The sequence below is a fragment of the Galeopterus variegatus genome, unplaced genomic scaffold (genome assembly GCF_000696425.1).
Source record: "Galeopterus variegatus unplaced genomic scaffold, G_variegatus-3.0.2 Scaffold5081, whole genome shotgun sequence".
Taxonomy (NCBI): domain Eukaryota; kingdom Metazoa; phylum Chordata; class Mammalia; order Dermoptera; family Cynocephalidae; genus Galeopterus; species Galeopterus variegatus.
The window spans coordinates 78347-89435 of NW_007731192.1; the positions used below are offsets into that span (position 1 = coordinate 78347).

The 11089-nt window shown below is 40.3% G+C and overlaps 1 protein-coding gene across 1 annotated transcript in view; it reads right to left on the bottom strand.

Moving 5' to 3' along the window:
- The window catches only part of CAND1 (cullin-associated and neddylation-dissociated 1), a 44216-nt gene extending 35206 nt beyond the window's left edge, over positions 1 to 9010 (bottom strand). The window contains exon 1 of the mRNA XM_008588877.1: positions 8528 to 9010. Coding sequence (XP_008587099.1) covers positions 8528 to 8595 — 68 coding nt within the window. The 5' untranslated portion in view covers positions 8596 to 9010. The remainder of the gene's footprint in view (positions 1 to 8527) is intronic.
- Between the last annotated feature and the right edge of the window lie 2079 nt (positions 9011 to 11089).

Below are 11089 nucleotides of genomic sequence, written 5' to 3' on the forward strand. Positions count from 1 at the left end.
TCCATGGTTTCAGTCACCTGTGGTCAAAAGTAGTCTGAAAATATTACATGGAAAATTCCAGAAATAAACGATTCATAAGTTTTAAATTGTGTGCTATTCTGAGTAGCGTGAAATCTCACACCATCCTGTCCAGGATGTAAATCATCCCTTTGTCCAGCATATCCACACTGTAGATGCTACCTGCCCATTCATCATTTAGTAGCCATCTGGGTTATCAGGCCATTGCATTATTGTAGTGCTTGAGTTAGAGTAACCCTCATTTTACTTAATAACGGCTTCAAAGCATAAGAGTAGTGATGCAAAGCATAAGAGTAGTGATCCCTTTGTCCAGCATATCCACACTGTAGATGCTACCTGCCCATTCATCATTTAGTAGCCATCTGGGTTATCAGGCCATTGCATTATTGTAGTGCTTGAGTTAGAGTAACCCTCATTTTACTTAATAACGGCTTCAAAGCATAAGAGTAGTGATGCTGGCATATTGTTTTAATAGTTCTATTCCACTATTAGTTACTGGTTTTAGTTGCCTACTGTGCCTAATTTATAAATTAAACTTTATCATAGGTACGTATGTATAGGAAAAACATAGTATACATAGGATCAGTACTATACATGGTTTCAGGCATCCACTGGGGTACTGTGGAACGTATTCCCAGTGCATAAGGGGAGATTACTATATCCTCTTCTTACCCTATTTAGTGCCATGTTTTTCACAAGTTCATGCATTTTTGTTGGTAATTTTGCTGTTTAATATGGGCCCCTAGCATAATGCTGAAGTGCTGTCCAGGATTCCTAAGTGCATAGGCAAGGCTGTGATGTGCCTTGGGGAAAGAAAATACTGTTAGATAAACTTCATTCGAGCATGAGTTTCAGTGCTATTGACTATGAGTTCAATGTTATTGAATCAACAATATATGTTAAATAAGGTATCTTTAAACAGACACATACATAAAACAAGGTTATGAACTTGTCAACTGATGAAAATGCTGGACCAAAGGCTTATAGGAACCTAACCCCGTAATTCCTCTAGAAGCAATGGTTCAGTATTTGCTAATTCAGTGTTTGTGGTGACTTCATAGAACACGATTACTACAAATAATGAGAACAAACCCTATTCAAGACTTATGAAGTAAAACTAATCATTTTTCAAAAGGGAGTAGATAGAGGGATGGTAACGGATAAGTCAGGAGGAAAGGAATAGAGGAAAAAAACCACAAGATCTGGGTGTTACAGTCAGTTTACGTATCCTTGTCCAGAGTCTTAATGTTACTGTGCATCCGCACTGTCACATCAGATGGTTCAACCACTCATCTCAACAGAAGAAAGGATTAACTCAGGTTCAACTAAAAAATACACTGAATGGATATTCCTCCGATCTAAATCAACAAAATCTCAGCCATAGTAAAGATGTGAATAACATAAATTAATGTCCTGCAATGCAACTTCATCTGCCCCTCACCAAAAGTAGGGACTAAGAAAAAAACAGCAGCCCCTACAGTCCAAAAACTGACCTGAGGCTCACACCTAAACCTCAATATTACAAATAGATCTGATGCTGACAGCTAACGCATATTGTTTTCTTGAACAAAGACAATCTCATAGAGTATCCACTTCAGACAAGATCAGTGCGCAACATAAAATACCAAACATCCCCCTCTCCAACTAAATGAGTAACTACCTCTTTACCAATTACAGCTTTCCCCAGACTTAGGTCTACCCTCCCTATAAAACTTATCAAGATGCCAAATCATGGAATTGCCCTCACTTTTTACAATATCCAATCTAAAGCAAAGCTCCACTTCCTCAGATCCTTCCCCAAATCACCAATAAATAGGTTTCCTTCTAACACCCTCTTCCTGAGACATCCAAAGGTGTGTTCTCCCTCACTGTTACAAGTAGTAAACCCAACTTATGTCAGAGATGCCTATACATGAGAATTTCAAGAAGAAAAAATTGATAAACAGTGTTTAAACATCAAATAGATGACCAAAGAAAATATCTACTAAATCAGTTACATCAGGAGATTGGAAGAGATTTTAGGGAAATCAATTCCATTCAGTGAGCTCTAATGGGCAAAAGCTAAGAAGAATGGAGTTTATCTTGTAGTCAATGGGAATCGCATAGTCAGTTGGGGAGACAATGATCAGCTGTGATATTTGGGAAGAAAATTCTAACAGCTACAGTGAACAACAGACTGGATTAGGAAGAGGCTGGAGACAGGGAGACTAATTTGAGAAATACAAGGGGTCTTCAACAAATGCGTGGAAAATGCATATTATGAAAAAACTATGTATGAATTTCAATTTTTTTTTTTGCTCCAAATTAAACTGATACTAACTTGTTAAAACACGTCTGAACAGAATCTAATTTGAGGCACTAAGGATACGACAGTTTGAAAAAAGCCCCATCAGAGCAACACAAATTATGCTAAAACTGAAGCAAAACCATCAAATTTATGAAACTTGGATAGAAGAATGGTGAAATCATTGATGTTTTACGAAAAGTTTATGGGAACAGTGTCCAAAAGAAATCTGCAGTTTACAAATGGATAACTCATTTTAAAAATAAGACAATGCTGAAGATGAAGTCCGCAGTGGCAAAGCATCGACATCAATTTGCAAGAAAAAAAAAAAATCCTGTTCATCCCCTAACTGAAGAGGACTGATGATTAACAGCAGAAATAGCCAACACAATAGACAACTCAACTGGTTCAGCTTACACAATTTTGACTGCAAAATTAAAGTTGAGCAAACGTTCCACTCAATGGGTGCCAAAACTGTTGTGCCCAGATCAGGTGCAGACTAGAGCATAGCTTTTAATGGAAATTTTCAAAAAGAGGGACCAAGATCCTGAAGCATGTCTTCAAAGAATTGTAACAGGAGAAGAAACATGGCATTAAAAATACAATCAAAACAATGGCCAGCAAGAGGTAGAAGGGGTCCAATCAAAGCAAAAGCAGACCTGTCAAGAGAAAAGGTCATGACAATAGTTATTTGGGATGCTCAAGACATTTTGCTTATTGACTTTCTGGAGGGCCAAAGAACAATAACATCTGCTTATTATGAAACTATTTGGAGGAAAGTCAGCTAAAGCTTTAACAGAAGAACATCCAGGAAAGCTTCATCAGAGAGTCCTTCTTCACCACAACAATGCTCCTGCTCATTCCTGTCATCAAACAAGGGCAATTTTGTGAGTTTCGATGGGAGATCACTAGGCATCCACTCACCTTACTGTCCTGATTTGTCTCCTTCTGACTTCTCTTTGCTTCCTAATCTTAAAAAAACTCTTTAAAGTGTACCCATTTTTTCTTCAGTTAAAGGTCTGCACTGACAATGTTAAGTTCCCAGAACCCTCAGTTCTTCAGGGATGGACTAAATGGCTGGTATCATCACTTATAAAATTGTCTTGAATGATGGTGCTTATGTTGAGAAATAAAGTTTATATCTTTTATTTTTATCTTTTAAACTCCATTTTTCCATGAATTTTTTGAAGTTCCCTAGTACTCATCAGAGAACCAAAGGAGAAGGATGACATCAAGGTTTTCTGCTTGGGACTTTCAGTGGATGGTAATGTAACAGGCCAAAATAAGGATAAATAAGACTTAAGGTGGGAAAGAGGGAAGCTAATATGTTAACTTTCAGACTCCTATGGGATTCCCAGGGGGATATATCCTGCACGAAGTGCCATTTCATTCATTTATTCAACAAGTATTTTTTTTCTGAGGTGGGGGGCAACATAAGGAACTGTGCTAAGCTCTGCAAGCAAAGTGATGAACGGGACAGTCATAGCCTAGAACTTACAAACCTGGCTTATTCTACTGGGCTGAAAGTTCTTTGAAGGGAGAACTTATTCATCTTTAGTAAATACAGTGTAGTGAAGCAGAAATAATGGTAGAAACAAATACCTTCCACTGAATAATGAGTATTAACACTCATCCCCCCATATAGAAACACAGTTTTTACTTTAGCTACCAAAAGCACCCTGGGTGATAATGGCCAACTGCATCACCCAGTAAACCAATTATCTTTTGAAGATCTTGTACACATACCATGGCTATCTCACTTTTTCTCATTTATTCCTTAGTGAGCCACGAATTAACATGGAACAGTCTCAATATTGTTCATATAAATAAAACTAATTTTTACTCATCTTTCTTCCCAGTTTCCTCAGTGAGGTCCCTTTCTCCTCTTTTTCAGTGGTGAGCCCTAATCGTTGCTGATAATCAGTACTACATCCGTATCAAGAAATATCACTAAGTTAAATTAAGTAAGTTACTGTCACCAACTTTAAAAAGTACTTTAAAAGTGCCAGAAATCACCTTCTTAATCTCCACAAATTTATTTCTTTTGGTTAAACCCACTTTCCTCAAGTACAAGTAGTAAAGATAATTTCACTTAGTATTTTGTTATTGTAAATGCCCACATAGTACTTTCAGCTATGTGATAGGATTTCAAAGTTCTGTTTCAGCTCTGAAAGTCTACGATTCCTTAACAAGCCTGAGATTTTTATTAGCATATTAAATAGTTTCCAAGAGAAAATGCCTTCCAATATCAAAAACTCCTAAATAAATAAATTTTGCAACATAAACCACTATCAAACTGGGAAATGCTTGCATTCTACAACACAGTGAATTATTTTAAGACTGTATCAAGTGATATTTAAATAAATAGATTGATTTTATAATGGTTTCTTAAAGAGACTTCCTAAAATCCTTATATACTTTTTTCTAACCCTGGAACTAAATCCAACTCAACTTAAACAAGCATCTATTTAGAACTCACATGGCCAAGGAACTAGACAGAGTGGAGCTCTGCCCCTCAGTGAAGTTCTGTAAAGTGTGCTTTCAGACTTGTATTTATTTTCTCTATCTAGAATTTTATTTTCAAGACCTAGCTCAGATCTCTTCGTGGACAAGAATCTCTTTGCTTTAATCCTATCTGCCACATAATGCGAAGAGGACTGATGATTAACAGCAGAAATAGCCAACACAATAGACAACTCAACTGGTTCAGCTTACACAATTTTGACTGCAAAATTAAAGTTGAGCAAACGTTCCACTCAATGGGTGCCAAAACTGTTGTGCCCAGATCAGGTGCAGACTAGAGCATAGCTTTTAATGGAAATTTTCAAAAAGAGGGACCAAGATCCTGAAGCATGTCTTCAAAGAATTGTAACAGGAGAAGAAACATGGCATTAAAAATACAATCAAAACAATGGCCAGCAAGAGGTAGAAGGGGTCCAATCAAAGCAAAAGCAGACCTGTCAAGAGAAAAGGTCATGACAATAGTTATTTGGGATGCTCAAGACATTTTGCTTATTGACTTTCTGGAGGGCCAAAGAACAATAACATCTGCTTATTATGAAACTATTTGGAGGAAAGTCAGCTAAAGCTTTAACAGAAGAACATCCAGGAAAGCTTCATCAGAGAGTCCTTCTTCACCACAACAATGCTCCTGCTCATTCCTGTCATCAAACAAGGGCAATTTTGTGAGTTTCGATGGGAGATCACTAGGCATCCACTCACCTTACTGTCCTGATTTGTCTCCTTCTGACTTCTCTTTGCTTCCTAATCTTAAAAAAACTCTTTAAAGTGTACCCATTTTTTCTTCAGTTAAAGGTCTGCACTGACAATGTTAAGTTCCCAGAACCCTCAGTTCTTCAGGGATGGACTAAATGGCTGGTATCATCACTTATAAAATTGTCTTGAATGATGGTGCTTATGTTGAGAAATAAAGTTTATATCTTTTATTTTTATCTTTTAAACTCCATTTTTCCATGAATTTTTTGAAGTTCCCTAGTACTCATCAGAGAACCAAAGGAGAAGGATGACATCAAGGTTTTCTGCTTGGGACTTTCAGTGGATGGTAATGTAACAGGCCAAAATAAGGATAAATAAGACTTAAGGTGGGAAAGAGGGAAGCTAATATGTTAACTTTCAGACTCCTATGGGATTCCCAGGGGGATATATCCTGCACGAAGTGCCATTTCATTCATTTATTCAACAAGTATTTTTTTTCTGAGGTGGGGGGCAACATAAGGAACTGTGCTAAGCTCTGCAAGCAAAGTGATGAACGGGACAGTCATAGCCTAGAACTTACAAACCTGGCTTATTCTACTGGGCTGAAAGTTCTTTGAAGGGAGAACTTATTCATCTTTAGTAAATACAGTGTAGTGAAGCAGAAATAATGGTAGAAACAAATACCTTCCACTGAATAATGAGTATTAACACTCATCCCCCCATATAGAAACACAGTTTTTACTTTAGCTACCAAAAGCACCCTGGGTGATAATGGCCAACTGCATCACCCAGTAAACCAATTATCTTTTGAAGATCTTGTACACATACCATGGCTATCTCACTTTTTCTCATTTATTCCTTAGTGAGCCACGAATTAACATGGAACAGTCTCAATATTGTTCATATAAATAAAACTAATTTTTACTCATCTTTCTCCCCAGTTTCCTCGTATAACTTCGTATAATGTATGCTATACGAAGTTATTACGCCATGTTTAAATAAAAAAATACCAAGCAATGTTTTGATTCATTCTAACACAACTCAGTAGATAATCCTTATCAAATTCAGCAATGACTATAGTTTAGCATTAGAGTACTATAATTTTTCATACAGTTTATTTTTAAAAACACCCAGGCATGTATATATTATCTTTCCTTTACAAGAAATTAGATAAGAAGCTTCAGTCAATATTCACATATACATTACCACCACCTAACATAATGTCTTTAGTCTTCTCATTAGTTGAACAAAATTGTATTATTTCTGGGAAAGTGGCACCTTTACAATGAAACTGAATACAATCAAAATGAAATTTACCAATTTTACAGGATGAGTCAAACTAACAGAAGGGGGGAAGAACCACACCACACACTTCATATAGCTGAAAGTTGTACACATGTTCCACTAAAACGTTTATTTAAATTTCAATAACTTGAACTGAGAACAAGCAAAGCCCCAAAGGGAATCAAACCAGCATTCTAATCACTGAAACAGCACAAAACTTTTATTTCCCCTAGTAATCATGATTTTGGCCCTGGCACTACACAAATCTAAAATCCCAAAATACTCAAAACGTGTCACTTCCAAAAAGTTACAACACTAAACTCTTTCGCATCAGCAAACTAGTTTTTAAAGATTTCAAGTACAACAGTTAAAAGCACCCTAGATAGCAAAACGTTTAAAAATCATATGTGGTTTGAAGTCAAAAGCAAAAGTGTACTTCATGGAGCATCTTAACAGTCCAGCACATCAATTTAATTAGGAACACGATCATTACTTTTTGCAAGGTTCTCTTTTCATAAATCAGAAAATTCTTTCCCTGTATACACGGTTTGGACATATTTTCAGGTGTTTAAACATATTGTTTATACAAAATAAACTCTTTATCCACAATTTTAATTGAAGACTATTTGCTCTTTCCTTTATAATGCACACAAATTACCACCATTAAAGCCTTAGAGAACAAAACTTAAGTATCAAAGAAAGAGAAAAATTATTTTTTAAGAACGAGAGCTTATTTATTATTTATTTGTAAAAGGTTGGGAGTGGGGAAGGCAGGCAGGAATGTAACAACCACTGTAGTGTGCCAAAAATAATTCCCAACAAGATAATCCGTGAACGTATAACAAACCTTCAATATGCATGTTACAAAAACTTGGAACCTACAGTACAAGCCTCATGGAACAGAACTGTTATAATAAAGCTTCACATTCAGCAGACCCCTATTAGAAAACTCCTTCTTTCAAAAAGATACATTTGTCTGATTTATGTTCAGCAATTCACCCCACTGGCAGTGATTCTGGCTATGAGGATATGAGACTGAAACCTCCAGTTCCTACGTGGGTTTTACCTGACAAGGGAAACTGACAGAGATGCTGGCGGGAAAACCCTACTAGCCAAGTTTCCTCCATCCTGGCTCCCCTCCCCCTTTTTCCCACCGTCACGAAGAGGAATAATCTAAAGAAAAAGTATACACCAGCGAAACGCTAAAATAAAGTTAACTGTTCTACCTGAATATAGCCAGGCCCACTCATACCTGCGGAAAAGGAGACAGCTGCTGGGTCTCCGAGTGGGCAGAAGCTTGGGCCTGAGCGTGCCGGGGGCCTAGCGTCTGGGGAAGGCCGGCGGGTAGGCCCGGCCGCCCGATCTCATAGCCTAGAGCACCTCCCTTCCCCACAATGTAGCTGGTTTCGCCCCTTCGCGTTACCTGGGACTGAGAATCACGTCCCAGGAGGGCAAGGAATGCGGTGCGGGCGCCTAAAGACGCAGAGGGAAGGGGCCTAGGGACAGCGAAGGGCAACGGCCTAGAGGAAAGAATGGGGGAGGAGATTAGAGGGGGGAGAGAAGGGGGCCCGCCGGGGTGGGAGATCGAGCGGTGCGGTGAGCTGGAGACCTCGAGGAAGCGAAGAAACCGCTTATGGCCGAAGGGGTGGGGCAAGGCCTGCGTGAGGTCCAGGGCCGCGGATGGGGGACTCCGAGGTGGGGTTTAGGGTCGGATTTCGGCCTCACCTAAAGTCCTTGTCGCTGGATGTCATTTTTTCCAGCAAATTGGAAATGTGGTACGAGGCGCTCGCCATGTTGACGGCCTCGATCCCGCCCGCTGGCGCCGCTGGTGCCTCTGCCCGCTGCCGCTGCTGGAGCTCCTCCTCTCGCTCGCGGCGACTCCCGCTTCCAGGGTCGCAGCGCGACACCGACGCTGAGTAGGGAGGCGCCTCGGAGGGCTGCCCCCTTCCCGGCTAGGTGTGGGCCTGTCCCGAGGGAAGAAGAGACTACCGGGCTGGCTTAACGACGGCGCTGCTCGCGGCAGAACTCATGAGCGGCTGGGCGTACAAGGCCTCTCCGAGGAGCCAGACACTTTGTACACGGGGCCGTCTCGCTCCCACTCCCTCCGCACTCGTTCCCTAGGGCAAGAAACCAAAACCCGCCTCCTTCGCTCCGGGGGCGGGGGCGGCAGACGCGGCGACGCTACGGAAAGCTGAGGTCAGGGTTCACGGAGGCCCCTTCACGCACGCTGCGGAGACGTAGTTAAAGGGCAATCCTGTTGGCTGAAGCCTCTGCCAGTCTTCGCGTGAACCGCCTTTCCAGAAGCATGACAACGACTAAAGGAGTTTGTTCTCGCGAGATTTTAAAGCGACGGTTAAAGGCCGGGAGGCGTGGGACAAGTGAACCTCAATCCGAAAATAACTTGGTTTTTTTCGTATGACATTAAGAGAAAAAGTCTACGATTTCTAAGGAATGTAAGTCCTGAAAGTGAGAATTAAGAGCTAACTGGCGGAAGGACCAACAGAAGAATTATAACAGGGAGCTTTCGTTTCAAATCGGACGCGTGGCCTACATTGCCTTAACCACCATGGCGTAATGTTGCCACGTGAAAACCACAAGTCCCAGAATTCAGTCGGGTGGTACACTGGGTCAGGATGTGATTGGCTACAGGAATTTGTAGCTTCTTCATTAGCTCCCGTGGGAGAAGTGAATGCTGGGATTAGTAGGCTGGCGAGGCTGCTGTGCTGTATAAAACGTTTCGGTGAGCGCGCACTCAGTATCTGCAGCGCATTGTTACTTCTGCCGACACATGCTGCTGCTGTTATGCGATGTTTTCAGAGCTAGGTGTTGCTGCGGTTTGGGCAGGCGCGTTGTGGATCCGTTGGTGTTCTTGGCAGAGGCCTAGCAGCGTCTTCCTCGCGCTAATCCTTACCCCTGTAAGGGCAGCCAAGCCTCCCGACATTTCTGGCTAGACACACTCCTTCACTGTGTCATGAAGTCATCTCCCTAAAGCCAGCAGGACCTTATTAAGATTAACGGGCCTGTGACAGTTGAATGTATTCGGGGCCTACTCGTTTTATTTAAAATAGCTAAAAGACTATCTTCTGTAGTTAGCTTCTGAAGACTTGATGGTCCTGCACCTGTGTATTTTATGGTTCTTTCAGGCATACAAACATGGCCATCAGAGATGAGGTATCAAAGCCTTAGCTTTACTATCCAAGTTTTTTATCTGCTTAATATTTGGGATTATTCACGTAAATTTTGCCAGCTAGGGGTCAACACCTAAAAGTTTGTGAGGGATGGGTTTGAGGTAGGCGGGACTGCAGCTAGCTGACAGGCCTTTCTAAAAGAAAAAGGAGAGAGCCCAGTGAAGAGATAAGGAAAATTCAGTCTCTTTCTGATACTCCTATTAAAAACAACATTGAGGGATGGGTTTGAGGTAGGCGGGACTGCAGCTAGCTGACAGGCCTTTCTAAAAGAAAAAGGAAAGAGCCCAGTGAAGAGATAAGGAAAATTCAGTCTCTTTCTGATACTCCTATTAAAAACAACAACAAACCTTTAAATAGCTCCTTACTTCCAAATACTGTACATCAAATTCAATCAAATCTACGCGATGTTTCTTTACCATTCTTTCCTTCATTCACCAAATATGACTGAGTATCTTCTAACTCAGGCACTATTATAGGCAATAGCAGTTGGTAAAGCAGATGTAATGTGATTTGGCCTCATAGTACCTGTCTAAATTTCTCCTCATTACTCTTGTCTACCCTTATGTGTCATTTTGCTTTAATATATAATAAATATATTTTATATTATATGTAACGTTTTTTCTTCCCGGTAATGCCATAGCTCTTCTTTCATCTTACCCAAATCTGCCATCATTAGGGCCTCTTTCATCAAACTGTCCTTGAGGACTTTAGCCAGAACTTCCTTCTGCTCTGAACAACCTTTGCACAGTATTTTATGTAAACCAGATATACACACAGAAACAAACAGGTTATTTTTCTTGTGTGGACCCCAAGGCTTGAAACCGCAAGTCATCTGGTAATAAACTTTCCTTTTATCCTGTATCCAATCAGACACCACCCTCCAGGTGGCAGACAGCAATTCAATGTTTGTCTTTTTGTGTGTATAAATCCTTACATCTATCAGTTTCCAACTGAGCTATAATATTTGGAGTCAGAAACCTTGTATATAAATCTCGTTTACTACCATTTATTAGCAGTCTTAGGCAATTCGTTTTAATCTCTCTAAGCCTCAGTTTTTTCATGGGTAAAATGATAATCATCAGAGTATTACTTCATAGGA